This window comes from Denticeps clupeoides, chromosome 8, assembly GCF_900700375.1.
Source record: "Denticeps clupeoides chromosome 8, fDenClu1.1, whole genome shotgun sequence".
Lineage (NCBI taxonomy): Eukaryota > Metazoa > Chordata > Actinopteri > Clupeiformes > Denticipitidae > Denticeps > Denticeps clupeoides.
The window spans coordinates 20,525,426-20,543,171 of NC_041714.1; the positions used below are offsets into that span (position 1 = coordinate 20,525,426).

The 17,746-nt window shown below is 46.6% G+C and overlaps 1 protein-coding gene across 2 annotated transcripts; it reads right to left on the reverse strand.

Annotated features, from left to right (window-relative positions):
* Window positions 1–909: 909 nt before the first annotated feature.
* LOC114795573 (dapper homolog 2-like) lies at window positions 910–4,531 on the reverse strand. 2 transcript variants are annotated; one of them, XM_028989049.1, is made up of 4 exons: window positions 4,288–4,531; window positions 3,310–3,442; window positions 2,685–2,957; window positions 910–2,612 (listed from the first exon to the last, which is right to left on the reverse strand). In XM_028989049.1, the coding sequence occupies exons 1-4, from the start codon at window positions 4,528–4,530 to the stop codon at window positions 1,069–1,071; spliced, it is 2,193 nt and encodes a 730-aa protein (XP_028844882.1). In that variant the 5' UTR covers window position 4,531; the 3' UTR covers window positions 910–1,068. The 2 variants fall into 2 exon arrangements, with proteins under 2 accessions (XP_028844882.1, XP_028844881.1); XM_028989048.1 differs by having other exon boundaries at window positions 910–2,957.
* Window positions 4,532–17,746: the final 13,215 nt, after the last annotated feature.

Below are 17,746 nucleotides of genomic sequence, written 5' to 3' on the forward strand. Positions count from 1 at the left end.
GTCACCGACACAGAGCTGCAGCATGTCAGATGACCTCGGTGCTCTAGGTGTACAGAAGGGAATGGCTGAGGTCACTCACAGAGATAAGATGGCCGAGCAAATTCTTGAAACTAAACATTCAGTACAACGGTGCTAGAAGTGCATGAAAGTGAAGGGACTGTCAGTGTGATACACAGCACAGCACGCGGTGCCACAATGAAATGTGTCCTCCAATTCCTTGGTGAGATTATGGGGCCGCTTCCTTAACCGCTAAGCCACCACTGCCCCATGGCAATATTTCTATCACTATATATATATATATATATATATATATATATATATATCAAATGAGAGTTAGCCAATAAGCACCCAGGGGTCACATGAATTAGAATGTGAAGTCTGTGTGCACCTAATAATAAACTTTTTAATAGAAACGTCTGAGCAGACTTTATGAAAATGAGACTTCGAGATGTTTTAATCTCTACGGGCCGCTTGGTGAGGAGGTCCCTCTCTGGCGAATCCCCCGGCCAGCCGTGCCGTCTGTTTTACAGTTTGCTCTATTCTTAGCCTCTGTGTGTGCGCCCATCTCGCCCTCAGATAAGACTCTGTCCTGGGACAAAGGCGCCCCAGAAAACAGTCATTGGGTTCGAAACCTCATCTCGTAATTGTCAGTTAGATAAACTCAGGCTATAACCCCGCCTTTAATGATCCGTTCAGGCGCTGTGAAGACCTCGCTGTGGCTTTCAGTAGGAGGTCCAGGGTAGAGCTCACACACAGGACATCATTATTAAATAGCTTTTTATTTTGGAAAGGCATGAATCAGTTTGAGAAAAAAAAAAAAAAAAAGAGAAGAAATATTGTGAATAGAAAACATAACACGATATATATATATATATAATGTTGGTTTAAAGCAATGAAATAACGGCACTCGTTTTAACATTCTTTCATAATGACACCGCTGACAAACTGTTGGATGAAAGAGGAATCATTTACTTCTACTACCAACATGACGTGGTCATTGTCCCGTTTTAATGTTGACAGAGGTCACAGGTCGTCTTTTTCTGACAACATTCTTCTCTGGACAGACAGCTACACAAGGGTCATGACTTTCAAGGATGCCGGCTGGAACCTTCTGATCTTCTTCTTCAGGGCACGAGAGGCCTTGATTCTGCAAGTGGATGCAGCAGGCCTGGCGGACCGAGTCAGAGGGAGTCCAGCTGCGGTTGGTCCAAGCGCGGCCTCCGCCCAGACCAGCCCTCCCTCCTGCTCCTCGTCCTCCAGGTCCTCCTCGTCCAGGGACAGGCTGCTGTCGGAATCCGTGTGGGACTGGGAGTCCTGGCTGGACTCGCTGTCGCCATAGCGGTTGGTGGTGTAGTCGCTGAGCTCATCTCCGCTGCTCTCCACGATGGTCGAGTGAAACAGGGAGGCGCACTCAGCGGAATATTCCGAGAGCACGGACTCGCACCTGGGAGGGTAGCATCTGGCCGCGCCCAGGAACGGGCCGGGATTGTAGCCGCTCTGGTTGGATGGCTGGAAGGGCCAGTGGCCCGACTTCGGCCTGGCGCCAACGGTCCGCGTGACCCCTGACCTTCGCGTGGCTCCATGGACCGGGACGTCTTTCATCCTCTGCTTTTGGGAACCAGCGGCCGGGTGGGACGACCAGCCTTCTGATGGATTCAAGTGATTCGTCCTGCCTGGGTCTATGGCTGTGGGGTCTGAGACGAGGTGGTGAGGGCGGTAGGTCTTACTGGACCTGCTGACTTGGTGACCACAGGAGGCGTATGGAGGTGTAGGAAGTCCAGAGAGGCCGGAGTGCTTTCCCGCGTTGGAATGTTTCGGATATCTGTCCCCACGCATTCTGGAAGAGGGCTCGAGGTCCCTCTCCTTGGAGGACGGCTTCGGCGGTTTAGGCCCTCTGGGCTTGTCGCAACTTCTCCTCCGCAGCTTCGCTGCTTTCATCTTCTTGTCCGCATGCCCCACTTTGACATGCTGAGACCCGGCGGGTACGAACTGGGCGCGGACAAACGCCGGCTTGGCCGAAAGCTCTTCGGAAGGACAGGCCGGCTTCTGCTTCCTCTCCGGGGCTTTTGGGGTCTCACGGCTCCTCCCACTGACCTCCTCTGCCAAGGCCGCGACCTCCGCCGTGGTGGTCTGTGGTGCCGCCTGCTCGCTGGCCCTCCTGCCAGCATCTGGTCTGCCTGGCGGCTCGACGCGGCTCCCTGAACGCACCGCACCGGAACCTGAACCCCGAGCCGGCGGCCGCCGAGCGAAGCCGACCTGGGGCCCGTCTGGCCCGTTATCTTCCCGCACGCTGATCTTGCTCGCGCTTCGCTGAAGGATCTTGTCGATGTAACCGACGCCCTTTGTAGCCCCCTCCTCGGCGCCGCGGGCCACCGCCGGGGCGGCCTCGGTGACGCTCGGGCGCCGGGTCCCCCCGGCGTCCGCGCAGGGAGAGAAGATGGGGCTCTGGAGGGCCACCGCGTGGAGCGGGCTCGGGTAGTGGTACACTTCCCCGCCGCCGCGGGACACCAGGTCGTTCTGGTACCTCAGGTCCACCACGGGATTCCTGAGGCTGTAGGTCAAGGCCGAGCCACCGCATCCCGGTCCTGGCGCCGTCACATGGTCAAGGTCACCTGTGCCGTGCAAAGGATGCGTCGTCGTTACAGGAACCGCGACAGGAAGGGAGCAGTAAAAGTTGTTCTCACCCGTGGAAACCGGCCTTCGCCTCGCCCGCTCCGCGCTGGTCGTGCTGGTGCGTATGCGGCTGCCGCCCAGACGCGCGCCCCTCGACCTGGGCGGGTCCGCCCGGGCCGCGCTCTCGTCTGCCGAGCGCCGGCGGCACGACTCCGCCTTGGGGGCGGGGCAAGCGGACGGCTGGAGCAGGTTGGTCTGAGACGACGAGGAAAGGCACTCGCTGTACACGGACGTACAGGAGTTGGACAGGGACCCGGAGCCGCCGTCACTCAGCTCGTAGAACCCTGCGGGGGGGGGGAGACCGTTTTAACGCAAAGTACGTCACAAGTGGGCCGTGATCGTCACTTGTGATGCACAGCAGCACAGCTCACAGTGCACACAGTGAAATTTGTCCTCTGCATTTAACCCATCACTGTGGCAGTGGGCGGCCATGACAGATGGTGCTTTGCCCAGAGGCACCTCAGTGGCACCTTGGCGGATCGGGATTCGAACCGGCAACCTTCTGATTACAGGGCCGCTTCCTTAACCGCTAGGCCACCACTGACCCTGAAGTGGGCTAAAATATGTAGAAATGTGGCACATGTGGCTAGGCCACCACTGCCAACAGTGAAAGCAGAAGCTAAAGGAAAAACGAACCGGAACTGGGCCGACTGTCACTCTCCAGATGCTCGGTGGAAACCTTGCACACGTCCAGCTTCAGCTCGTTTATCTGTTGGTCCAGCTGCTGCAGATGTGTCTTCAAGCCCACGTCCTGTTTTCTCACCCGGGTCTGCAACACAACAGGACCAACAAAACCGATAAACAAAAGACCATAATTATCAAAAGGACAGTAATCTAGATAATAACAGCCCATTGTAATGCCGGGGAGATTTGCCAGGATTTATGGGCCGGGTAATAGGGAGGAGGGCGAGTTCGGGATCACTCCTGGTTATACGATGGGACGAAAACAAAGGAGGAGGGTGGTTGACCATTAACTTGACAAAAGCACTGGGGGGCATTTTTTGAAGATTGAACTCTTTCATGGCACGACATTTTCCATTAATAATGAAAAAAAAAAGGTTAGTCTGAAATGGGTTAGTGTATTACGCCCAGCCATGTGTTGAGGTGGAACAATCTCTTCGCGTTTCGTTGTCCTCAAGCAGCCGGAGGAGCAACACTTAAAAAAATAAAATAAAAAAATCACAAAAGCCCTCTGAAGTTCTGCAGTTCTACGACGGGGTCAAACTTATGCCGTGTGTTCCATTCTCATTAAAGCGGGTTAATGATCAGTGACCCCCCTCGGAGCCTTCTGAATTGAACCTTGGTTTGTGACCCTGTCCGACCCCCTGCTGCGCCCACGAACGAACAAGTCTCACGTCTCGAGTGCGACCGTTTACAGTACGGCTGCATTTATACATGCACGCTGGATATTACATTTACAGCATTTACCAGACGCCCTTATCCAGAGCGACTTACAGCCAGTAGTTACAGGGACAGTCCCCCCCTGGAGACACTCAGGGATAAGTGTCTTGCTCAGGGACACAATGGTAGTAAGTGGGGTTTGAACCTGGGTCTTCTGTGTCACCCACTAGGCTACTACCACCCTACATTGGATATTGCAACTGGAATTCTCACCAGCTGTTGCTTAAGTGCTGTTAAAGTCGCCTCCAGCCTCTGCTCCTCGGTGATCTCGCCGGGAGCCACTTGGACGAAGGGCGTCGGCGGCTCGGCGAGGTCCAGGCGCAGCGCCCAGGTCACCATGTCGCGCTGCTTGTCCCGGAGGAAGCGCAGCTCCTGCAGGCCCGCCAGCGCCGCCCGCAGCCTCTCCCCGGCCCTGCCGCGGTCCATCCCGGCTCCAGGCGCCTTCCTGCCGAGCATGTCGTCTCGAAGCCCTCCGCGGAGCCGCGGCGCATTTGTAGGGCGGGGGGCCGGACGCGGCCGGCGTTACCTGGGATGGGGGCGGGGCACGTCGAGGCCCCGCCCACCGCTCGGAGCATCAAGGCGGGTTTTCACCTCCTTTCCACGTTACCCATTTAATAACCTCGTTTAGAATTACGCCGAATAGAAACATTGACAACATGAATACATTCTGCGGCATTCCTGGTGCTGTTCCAGGGCTGTGGAAGTTTATTAAAGTGCCTGGAGCTTTTGTTAAATCTGCATCTGCATGAGGACCGCTGGTCAGCGACAACATGCGTTACGGTAGCGGCCTCTAGTGGTCAAAACGGGAAACCCCCGTTTTTCGGCAGACCAAATGTTGGGAGATCTAGCAAGTCCTCACATTTTTGGTATTGCGAACAGTATTGCAGTGGGTTACAAACAAGTCTATGCACAATCATGGCCAGTGATTCACTCGGTGATGTCTGTGTCTTATGTCTGTCCACGAACATAATGTTTGCTTGCATTTGAGCTTGCTTACTTTTTTTTTTAGTTCAGGATGCATTTCACTGCAAGATGTACTGCTATTACCTAAATAATCTAAATATTTTTACTGGGATTTTTACATGGCATTGCAAAAAAACCAGGCGTGCAGGTAATAGCTTATGATGATGGCATTATATAACCTAACCAAACAGAACATGGAGATAAATAAATAAGTTTGAAAAAGCCTTCCCTGTCACAGCTAGTAATTTATGCATAAAAAACCAGACATTCTATCAAGCACTTTGAGTCTCTGCCATCATGGAGCTCTACATTTCTGTATTCAGAAAAGGACCATATATTTATATTCAATTGTTGGAGTGAATAAAATCTTTTTTCCAAGGTTCAGACATTTAAATAACAACAACAATATTTATTTCTTATAGAACCCAAAATCACATGCAGTCTCAATGGGCTTTGACAGGCCCTACAGTTGACACCCCCCACACTTAAATGTTACTTGCCCTCCTCCATTCGACTAGCCGAGACTACCACCACCTTTAAGAAACAGTTGAAAACCCGCTTATTCAAAAAGTATTTCAGACAAATCGAACAGTTACACATGCACATGCGTACACACTGCACAAAATAAAATAGAAAATATATAATAATAATATATATATAATAATCCGAGCATGCTCTTTGCTGACAAGTTGGGCCTTATCAGGGCTCTTAGTTTTTTTAAACTCAAAATCTATAGAAATTGAACGAGAATTTCTGGTGTCTTCCTCCTGTAAGTCGCTTTGGATAAAAACGTCTGCAAAATAAAGTAAAGTAAAGTAAAAAGTTATCTTAAATGGATTGAGTGGTGTATATATTGTATTATAATCCATCCATCCATCCATCCACCCACCTTTGGTATTCAGCATTGTAAGACTATACCAGAAAAATAAACAGAATAAAGAACACTGTAATTGTGTATAGTGCAGGGAGAGACCTGTTAGCTGATTGGTCAGTAGATGGCAGTGTAGTGTTGGAATGGACAGTAAAGGCCTTCAAGCGCAACCTTTCCAGATCCAGCATAATTGCCAAAGTCATTAAAATATTTGACGTCTGACAGAATTTTAGTCCTTATTTTAGACGTCCAGGTAATATCATTTCTATTCAAAGAGTCATCTTGAAATGTTGTGCATCCCATATGCTGAATAAAAGCCCAGAAGTGTCATGTGTACCTTGAAATGTCTGACATTGTCAGTGTTTATGTGTTCATGTACATGTCTATGAGACATAGAAAGGGTCCAGGTGGGAGTTACTTTAAAAAAAAAAAAAAAGGTTTCTTTAATCTTAAAGCAGCCGGTCTTCTTCTAATCCAAAACCTAGATTGGCATTAAGATGAGTGGGGAATGTACAACGCAACATTGTCCTGCCAGGATCCCCCTTTGCCCTCATTGCCATCAAAGCACTTCCTCGGGGTGACATAATACATGGTGTCAGGCCACGGGTGTGCCGTCACGTAATCAAGGGCTCACACTGACGGTGCGGGGATGTGGTTGGTTACACCTTGTGGGCTCTCATCTTGTCATCTCACTTAACCCCACACACTCTCTCCACCACACACACACAGAGATACATGTCCCCTCAGGGCTCTATAGAGTAGTATAAGAAAACAAAAGCGTGGCATTGTGGCTGGATCTCTCCCTCCCTCCCTCTGCCTGCACACGGACCACAGAAACACTTTATTGTCCCATGAAAGAGACTTCCTTGCGACAAAATGGAACAGGAAGAGAGGAAAAAAAAGAGAAAGAAAGGGTGATAACGCGTACCTGTACTGGCAAACAATGGGTGGCATTGGCACAGGCCGGATGCGTGGGGTGGAAACGCGGTATCTGCAGTAAACATGGGCTGTTGTCACATGTGGGACCATCGGCCCGGGATGAGCCCGTCCTCAGCTCCGAGCGCATGAAGAAAACAAGCCTGAAGGGACGGGTATCTGATATCATGTGGCAGGTATTCGCCTGAATAATGCTATCGTTCGGCTGCTTTTGGGGGGGGTGTGCGCGCTCACAGAAGTGTATTTATACATAAACGCGCGTGTTTGTGTTAGGCCTGCGCGTCGTGGGGATTCCCATGCTGGTTTTTCGGATTGAAACCCACCGTCTGTAACAAAGGCCACGTTTCCAAAGATCAAAGCCGCTTCAAATTCCGAATTCCTCTCCTTTTTTATCATTTTTATTTTGACCTTGCCCACATTTTCAATGTACAGTAACATTTCTCGAAATAAATATGAAAGATTCAGTCTGCATGAAGATTATCATTTTTAACAGATATTTTTACGCAACCTTTGCAAATTACAGCTTTGGCTGCTTCTTGGGCAAAATGACTAAATCCATTCAGTTGAATAACACAGGTAAACATCAATTTTCTGCCACAGATGGATTAAAGTGTCAAGACCCAGATTTTTAGAGAAAAAAGTCTACAGTGAATTTATTTAAAAATGAGAATGAAAAAAAAAAACCTTTAACCCCATCCGATTAAAGACTGTATAAAAAGAATGTACATCCATATCAATGTTGCCGTTCTGGAAAAGAGGACACTTTCAGCTAAAACAGGATTTGCAATCGGCCATTTCAATTGAACAAACCCGAGTGCTTCCTGATTGGTCAGTCTTCTAGTGTCATGGTGCATGGTGAAGTGAAAGCGATTGCCGACCTTGGCGGTTCAGGTTTTGCCACTGAGCAAAGCACCGTCCCCACACACTGCTCCCCGGGCGCCTGTCACGGCTGCCCACTGCTCACGAAGGGTGACGGTTAAATACAGAGGACACATTTCCTTGTGTCACCGTGTGCTGTGCTGCAGTGTTTCACAATGACAATCACTTGACTTTCACTTTTCAATTTTTTTAATCCAAACCAGCGTCTCCTGGATAAGAGATTTGTGTCACCAACTGGTGTTAGTATGCAATGAATGAGCCGTGAATAACACTATAAAAAAATCTGACAAAACTATAATCATCATTACTGAACAATGTGTAAAATTAACTGTAAAAAATGTGAAGTTTACCTGTAGTTTACCTGTAACTTTGCATTTCTTGCCAATTTAGCATGATAAATATGTTTTTTTTTTAAACAAATTATTATCAGTCACATTTACATTTCCAGTTTGTATCACAATGAGCGTTCGAAGAGGAACAGCCTGGTTGCCCCGTGGTGACGCAGGTGCTCCGGCTCTTCGTCGGCTCTTCGTTCTGCCCTCTTCACCCCGTGGGATGGTCTGAACAAGCAGCCCGGTCCTGCTCTCGTCCTACAGCCGTAACAGATCTTTACTGTACCGCAGATGATTGTTTAAGGAGAAATTTGTAAAAGATTCCAGGGCCTGTGCGCAATGCGCTGTCACAGATCGTTTAACTCGATCCTGTCGCACGTCTAATTATGTCTGTTTTAAAGCATTGGTGGAAGATTGGAAGCAGTCAGGTCGGGTCTGAAACAAATACTTTTTGACCTGAGACCCACACCTGCAGGCTTGGATGTGGCTGCCAGGGCACGGTGCGTGAAGTATTACATCTGATAAAGAAAGTTGCCCGTACAAAGACGAGTGAACTGATAAATCTGCAGATTTCCTTCAAGATGATGGCGTGGGTTTATTTAGCACAACTTCACGATGATCCATGAGGTGAGAAATTTTTTTATTAACCAAAACCTTTTGAGCTCTGTCCTTGGGGCGTCCTGGACGTCCACGTTTTCTGTGCGGCCTGATGCTGGCTTTCAGCGCGATCCTTATAAATAACGTGTACGCCGTGACGTGCCTTGTTGAATTTACGAGTGTGTTCTGCGTCACACTCCACTCACTTCATGCACTTTTATATAAATCACGAGCGGATTTATGTGCACGGTGAAAGGGCTCACGCTTGTCTCTAAAAGGCGCCATTTACCTCTGAGCTTTTTTTCAAAGACGGATATAAAAATGCCAGGGTCCGTGCGGGAGTCGCTTATCTTGTGTTGGCCCCTTGCAGCTTGTCTAAGGTGAGAGTGTGGGTTTGGATGGGATGCCGTACCCTACCCGTGGTTCTTTAGGAACATGAACCAACCCTAAACCTGGCAGCTATCAAAGACTTACTGAAATTCATGCTAATGGGATTCATCCACGAACCTGTTTACATGTGTCTTTTATTCAATCTGAGGGCTTTGAAAGTGGCACGATGATACGAATACATAAGTAGATACATGTCATTTGAAATGTGGCATTTTAAACCCACAAATGTGCCCTGCTCATTGCAGGCATTGTGAACATTTGTTTCAGAAAAACACCACAAGTCAGTTGTTCATACTTTTAGTAATTTACATTTACATTTACAGAATTAATCAGACGCCCTTATCCAGAGGGACTTACAATCAGTAGTTACAGGGACAGTCCCCCCCCGGAGCAACTTAGGGTTAAGTGTCTTGCTCAGGGACACAATGGTAGTAAGTGGGATTCAAACCTGGGTCTTCTGGTTCATATGCGAGTGTGTTACCCACTAGGCTACTACCACCCTTTAGTACTGATGTTGAAGTGAACCTTTGCCATTGGGATGGGGTCAGACCAACAGTGACCTTTTTACGGCTTTAGGGTGAAGGGGAGAAATAAAACGATGATCTCTGGAGGCACGGGAGGACAGGGAGTAAAGCATGATATTAAGCAGACGAGTTTTAACCTGTTTTAAGATGTGTGCACCTCTTCGCCCCTCAAACTTGGTCTCCCCGGTGAAACTAAACTGTTTTATTATCGGCACAGACGGGCCAAGCCAGAGCGGAAAAACTATTCTGTTGCCCTCCTTTCTGCTCGGCATCTCCATTAAAAAAGAACCTGTGTGGTCTGGAGCCCGTTTGCCATTCTACTTCCCGAACAAACAAGATGAAGGTGAGTGGGAGAATGAGCAGATGTGATCCTCATCCCAGATTAAATATGCACATCTCCTCGCCTGGCCCTCTTGTAGGCGTCATGCTTGGTTGCTACCGACACAATGGCCTTACATTTGAATGTGGCCTTCCAGTATTCCCAAGGATTCCCCACTGTGTCGCAGCAGTCCAAGCTGTCCAATGTGGGATCATGTAAACGGACCCGGCATCGTATTTATATCTGTTTTTATACCTGGTTGTTAATCTGGAATGTACAGCCATGACAATTGGTATTTCACCTCAGTAGCCCTGAGGTTTACTGGTGGTTCACTTACAGTTAACACTCATAAACTGGCCAACAAGCGCTGATTTGATCTTAGCAATTACACATGTTTTGAATGGCTTCCCCATCTTAAATTATTCAAAATCCCCGATAGGGAAGACAAACGAACTTGGGAAACAATGAGTTCATTCAACTGAGCAGCGAATAGCTCTATGATGAGGAATTCCCTTTGAAAAGCTTGACTTGCATCTAATTCACGCCATCTTGAGCACGGCTTTAACAAGGAGGAGCACATGACTTGGGGTCAATCAAACACAAACCGAAATGACAGCACAAACACAGCTGGGCCCTGAACTCTCACAGCACGTTAATAAGCCCGCGGTCGTGTTCATCTGCAGCGGCGCTCGGTGCTCCTCGCCAGGTCCTGCTTACCAGTCTGGAAAATTGTGATTGTGATTGTGCAATTATGACATAATTACGACTTATTAACTGGGGAACTCGTTTGAATGAGGAGGTAGCATTTGGACAAATGGGATGACATCTGCTGCAGATGATAACTTGAAGATTCGTGTTCATTTATCTGACTTCATATGCATGAAACAGGTTACAGATTTGCCAAACGTTTGAAAATATAAATTCCTTAGGTCCTAGATACTTTCAACTTAGACCCTTTTATAATCCCCTTCTTTGATAAGGCTATTCAAGGAGGATGAGGATGCTGCACGTGATTAGTGGACAGGTGAATGTATCCAACATCTGTGAAAAGCTCTTTAGGGTTGATATAGTGGCCAAGCGGGTAAGGAAGCGGCCCCGTAATCAGAAGGTTGCCGGTTCAAATCCAGAGCCCCCAGGGCACCGCTGAGCAAAGCGCCGTCCCCACACACTGCTCCCCGGGCGCCTGTCATGGCTGCCCACTGCTGATGGTTAAAAGCAGAAGACACATTTCGTTGTGTCACCGTGTTCTGCCCTGCAGTGTATAACAATGATAAAAAAAAAACTGTAATTTTCTTCCACTTTCATCCATGGATGCACAGCCCATTGTGGTTCTTTGTGCTGAAATGAGCAGGAAAAATGCCAAAAAAAAAGCCCAGCTGTCTGCTACCTGTAGCGTATTTTGTACCAATAAACACCTTACGTCAAAAACTTGCTCACAAATGAAAAAACACTAAAGTAGAGCTGGAACATCTGAACTGTGCTCATGTTCGCACTGCGTTCCGTTTAAGACCGGACCACACAGGAGTTCCTGCTAATCGCATAAACACTCGAGACGCAAGCGGCACAAATATCGCCATTTCTTCTGACTCTTTGTCTACAGGCAACCGCCGAGCACAATGGCCCGAACAGGTTCAACCCTCCCTCTCCACAGTGAGTAGCTCAGCAAAGTTATTAAGTTATTACCGCGATAATGCTTGGCAAGTGCATATAAATTCCCCAGCCTCACTTTTTGCATATTTGACCAAAGACCAAAAAACAGCAGTTAATGTCTGTTTTAAAGACAATGACCAGAGGTGTGTAGAGTAGGCAAACATTTTACTCAATACAAGTATATATGTAAATATTATAAGTATATAATAATAGTAAGTACAAGTAAAAAGTAGTAATTAAAATTAAACTAAAAGTACAAATCTATGTAGTGATGAGACTATTCAAGTACAGAAATACCTCATTTATTTTTGGGAAATGATGTAATCAGACTGAAAAAAAACTAAATGTGCCAATTCTAGTATTTCCTTACAATAATAATTGTAACTTATTACAGGATATATATTTATAGTAATTAATGGACTAACTATCTTCTATATGCTAATGCTAATTCATTCCTGCACAGAAAATGCATAGTGGTATACTTCTGAAACGGTGTCATGGGATTAGTTTTGCTACGTCTGAAATGGTGCGACATGAAGTGAAGTGATTGTCATTGTGATACACTGCAGCACAGCACATGGTGACACAACAAAATGTGTCGCTTCCTTAACCACTAGGCCACCACTGCCCATAGTCATGTTATTTAGATCTACTGGCGGCATCTGGTCAAGTGTTGCTCAATGTACATGGTGGGCAATTTTTATGGATACACCTTAATAAAATGGGAAATGTTAGTGACGTTGAACACATTTTATAAGTGGTCAGAAATTTGTAAATAACTCATGAAAGAATAAATTTACGTTAAAACCAAGCACACCATTGTTTTTCTTGTGAAATTACCAATAAATTTGATGTGTCACATGACCCTCTTCCTATTGAAAACAGGACGTTAATATCACCAAACATTCCCATTTTATTAAGGTGCATCCATTAAATGGCCCATCCTGTAGTCACAAGTATACTCAATTAAAAGTAAAAAGTATGGCGTTGTAAACCCACATTTTTCTTTGTCTAGCACTTAACAATTTCCGAGCATGTTCTTTTCCTGACAAGTTGGGCCTTATCAGGGATCTTACTTTCATAAACTCAAAATCTATAGAAACCAAACGAGAATTGCTGGTGTCTTCCTCTTGTAAGTCGCTTTGGATAAAAGCGTCTGCAAAATAAAATAAAGTAGAGTTAAGTAAAGTAAAAAAAAGTTTTCCAACTGTTACTCAGGTAAAGGTAACAGAGTAAATGTAACTCTTTACTACCCGCCTCTGACAATGACTAAGGCTTGATAACGGTAACGGAGCAGAGCAGATGGATTCTATAAAAGTGTCTGTCTGTTTTCTCAGCCTTCACAGCACAGCTGTACATGTCATGGATGCACAAACACGGACGTATAGCACTTGCAGAACATTCGGAATTCCCGACCAGGCCATTTCAATCCCGTGCCCGTGGCGTTATTTACCCGGAGCGGCTGATGCCATGAACGTGTTTCTCGATGTGATTGGGTGCTGAGTGCCTCATTAAAAAGCGTCATTAAAATGGGAGGAATGGGGGGGGGGGCCTGAAACCACGGCAGCCTCAAGACGAATTTTTTTTTTTTTTTTTAAAGCCGTGAATTAGCGGCGAGCGTCGAAGGCCAAAGCACTATAATGTAGCTCTTTTCTCGGCGGCTGGGACTGACGCAGGGAGCAGAGGGCCCGCTGCCTGGTACAGTGCAGGCTTCTGTGCCGCGGCCCAACCGCAGAACCCTGTCACCTTGGCACGAAGAGGAAGCCCCTCTGTGACAGCTCTCCTCGCCCCCTCTCTCCCGAGCCACCAGCGCCCGCCGCTAAGCCATGCAGCACTGGGCAGGCGCCTGACTTGCCCCTTTCTTTCGCTCCCCAGCCAGTATGTTTTCGCAGGTTGGGGTCACAGGCGAAGTCCGACAGACACAATGGACACAACGTAAACAGCGGAGCTCGGAAGCTGGGTTCCTGTGCCGCGAGGCCTGGCCCCCCCGGAGATCCCGGAGACAGTTAGAGCCGCCAGTGCTTATGTTCCTCTATATATCTATCGGGATCTGATCAAGCGAGATGTTGTGAGGTCAGGGTAGCGCGGGTGTGTAAACTGTGGGCCGTTGTGTGCTTCATCCATCTGTCCAGGTGTAGTAGGCTGCTAATTGGCACGATATTCTATGTTTGTTGGATGTGAAAAAAAAAGGGACAAAGAGGAAAAAACATAATTTTTTTATTATAATAGCAGGATTGTTTCTTGCTCCGCACAAGGTAATAATGCAGGAATGTGTGATATCAAGATGGACTCAGATAAACTTCATTGCTCAAGATGTCAGCGATAAAGGACATTATCATGTCACGATTCATCAAAGCAGGAATTTTTTTTTACTTGTGAGACAGACTGAGCAATGCTCAATTCATTTTGCCCTCGGAGTACAATCAATACATTTAGGGGAGTAGTAGCCTAGTGGGTAACACACTCGCCTATGAACCAGGAGACCCAGGTTCAAATTCCACTTACTACCATGTGTCCTTGAGCAAGACACTTAACACTGAGTGTCTCCAGGGGGGGACTGTCCCTGTAACTACTGATTGTAAGTCGCTCTGGTTAAAGGCGTCGGGTAAATAATGTAAATGTAAATCAGTGTATTTCCCAGGCACGTTCTTATTAGAAGAACTATAGTACCTATCCGGTCTATAGTACCTGTCCTTTCCATATAATTCTCTCCCTGTAAATTTGTTTTGGTGATTAGTAAAAGGGATTTTATCAAATTCTAAGACGTGCGAGATGCAAGAGATGCGAAAATGGATGCTGATTAGGTGAAATGGAGGCTAGCCGATTATGTTTATCCCGCTCGTTTCCCCACACATTTCCGTTCCCTCTCAGTCTAGCAACCCTTATTAATTTAATGGGATTTCAGAATCCCTCTTCTTACCTTCAATAAAAACATGAAACCTTGAAATGTCATCTAATGGATGGGGAAATTTCTGCATTGCACAAGTCATCGAGAACATTTTTTTTCATTTGTGGATTTTTCGCTCAGCTCCCACCACTCTGATACATGAGTCCAAAAAAAAGAAAAGAAAAGCCACTAAAATGCAAATCCAGTGCCGACTAAATAACGAGACGCAAAGGCAAATATCACAGTTAATGTTTGGTGAGAGGACGGTGGAAGGGGGCAGTGTTCACACATAAATAAATCAAACCTAAGAAGCCAATAAAACCCCTCCAGAAAGAGCATGAATGCTTTCTTGTCTTATGAAATATTAGGCTATGCAAGTAATCCTTTCGCCTGGAATTCTCTGCCGCGGCAATGGCCAAGTCGTGTCAAGCCGTCAGCTCCATTTGCTGCCGTGCACAGCCCTCTCTATTTGTGATTGATGACCGTGGATAGGGCACGAGCCTCGAACACTGGCTGATTCTGCTGCGCCTGGAACCTGGCACTGAGGATATCCTGCAGAGTTATTAATGTCTACTGGGATTAGAACCAACAATGCTAGAATATTTTGGACTTAATATCGATTAAACTGGCCTAAACACAGTACATTTGTCCTATGTGAAGCCACAACGAGCCTTCAACATGCTGCCATTGACGTCGAAGGCGCAGAAACGAATGGCCAGACGTAGGACTTGATGTGTCACTGAGGTTTGGTGACCTGTGGCCCAGGTAACGGGACAGTGTCGAGCTTTCAGCAAACCACCTGGCTCATATTGACACTCTTAATGGCTGCATTTCTTACAAATACCACAACCTAAATGTTTTCTTTGTAAACTTGGTGTAAGTGTCGGAGGGAGGCTAAACAAAACAGTCCACACAAGAGTCGATTTGTGGACTAACATCTTGTATGTTTGCCCAGCAAATGTTGGCTTTAATAATTAATGGCAAGCCTTTTCCACGGTGTACTTGTGCATTTTTCAAGTCAATCAGTCCTGCATCGTAAATTGTCCTCTAAAAACCTGTCAAACAAGTTGCCTTCAAATTCATCTTGCATTCGGGCAATATATCTCTTCATTAATGTAAAATGTCCAATACTTTTGTATTTGTTTTTGGCATAAATAACCATCCGTAATAAGTGGTATATTTCTTTTTTTTACCACTTTTTTGTATAGTTTTGTGCAGTCTTGTTTAGTCCTTTTTTCAGTGTATATACTGCAACCGTGCACGTTGTCAGGATCCGGTCCGAAATGGGGGTTACTCCGGTCCGGGATCCGGAGTTTCATTGTCCTGTGTAATGTTCCCTAATCGTTTTCACCTGTGTTTAATTGTATAAAGCTGCCCTGTTCGTTTCTGTCCGCTGTCAGGTCTTTGAAGTTATGTTCCGTGTTCACCAGTGTCTACGTCTCGGATGTCTCCCCTGTCCTGTGATTCACCATTAAACCCCGGTTTCGTGATGTCAGGTGAAAGCGTCCTTCATTCCTCGTCTCCTCGTCACTCTTCGTCCTCCTCTCTGTGCACCCGCCGCGTCATGCCCGCATGGACGTGACACACGTGCTGTATCCGTATGCACTGTAAGGTCTGGTAACACTATGCTACTGTATGGCCTGCTTTTTTAAATGCGTTCTTTAGTTGAATATGATACCTTTCTTCAGCACTTCTGGGTTAGATGCTATAACTCCTGTAATGATGCTGAATCTCCACCAATTCAGTACAATCTGCACGTGCTCTCCTCTCTGCCCATGATTTTTGCTGAGCTGCTTTTTTTGAGAGTCATAAATGGCCTTTTGCACACTCTTCGTCCAGTGTGAATGTTTATGTGTTTGTACGAGTGCAAATGAAGCGTCCCATCTTCGACTTTGGCCTTCTTTCCAATGCTGCACTCTTCACCTTCACAGATGCCCCAGGACGTGCCTCATGGCCTCAAAACCACTGTGGCTGCTCTTGCGGCTCTGTCTGCGTTTTGTGACCGAAGCAGAGTATACTGGGAAGTATTTCAAATAAACACAGCCCCGAAATGTACAACTGATTGTCGTGCCAAGATGAACCTGAAGCCATGCTGGGCTTGACCTGGACAAATTTATTAACGACAGGTTTCTTAATCCATGGCTCAGATTCAGACTGGTGCTTCTGTGCGGTAAATGGTCCTCTTAGGGAAATTTTGAAAACTTTTATGCTGACTTGAGTGGCACAAACAGGAACATTTTCAGTGAGGGACACTAAAAATGATGAATGTTTTGGGAAGGCCCCCTTCTTCCACCCTCTCTTGCGGGTGTTTATGCGGTCCTGGCCCCCATAATGCTCAGCGGAGGTGAGTGAAAAACTCCCCTTGGGGACGATGGGAGCCCCGACGCCCCTCACATCTGAAGAGGGGGCTAATGGGTAAGCAAACATGGTGATTACCCAAACTCGTTTGGCTGCAGCCAGAGAGGTACATGTCCCAAGGCAGCCTGAAAAGAGCATACACATCCATGAATGTGTGTCTCTGTGAGAATGTCACTCTGCGTGCATGCATATGTGTGTGCATGTGTACTCAAATGAGGGTGTGAATGTGATCGAGTTTAATTTGTGCACAATCAGCATCTTTGGGACACGTCATTTATTGATCTGCACGTACATTTATTATTATATAAATGTATTGTAGCTATTGTGTTATAGCTATTGGAGACCACAAGGGGGCAATATAAAATACATTGCTCTCCTAACAACTTGCTTGCATGTTCACAGGGGACCATCACAGGTATTTAGAGTATGTTGAATTTGGGTCCACACGCCATGGTTTACAAAGGTCAGTGTTTCCAGCAGTAACTCTTCCCTTAGAAATTTAAGGGAGCTCGTTACAAACAACGTCCTCAGAGGATCTAATAATCCTTTTTTTATTTTATTTTACCCTTTTATCTGGAGGAACGACATGCCATAAATGATTGGATAGGTCTGACCATGAAGGATTAAGCGGATGAGTCCTTCTTGCCCCATAAACAAGGTTGTATTTCTGGGCTGCCTTTGAAGGACCCTCTGAATTTTGGACAGCCACTTAGGCCACATCTGGTCTTAAAGATGCGGCCTCCAAAGAATCTGACCCCTGAATTGAGACAAACCCCTAGTCAAAGATGGAATCTGCTGTGGAAGATCCCAATCATGCCTGAAAGAAGCATAATGCCTGCGGGGTCAAAATGACCAGGGGCCATTCTGTTTAAATATGTGGGAGAATGAAACAGTATCGTCAATGGTATTTAGCATCTCAATTAACACTCATTATAATACCATTGACTAAGATGTGATCCTGTTGAC

Coding starts and splice junctions, on each gene's coding strand:
- LOC114795573 (XM_028989048.1), bottom strand. CDS start 4,530: ATGCTCGGCAGGAAGGCGCCTGGAGCCGGGATGGACCGCGGCAGGGCC. Junction 3,443..4,287: donor CAGCACTTAAGCAACAGCTG/GTGAGAATTCCA, acceptor GTTGTGTTGCAG/ACCCGGGTGAGAAAACAGGA. Junction 2,958..3,309: donor TGACAGTCGGCCCAGTTCCG/GTTCGTTTTTCC, acceptor CCCCCCCCGCAG/GGTTCTACGAGCTGAGTGAC.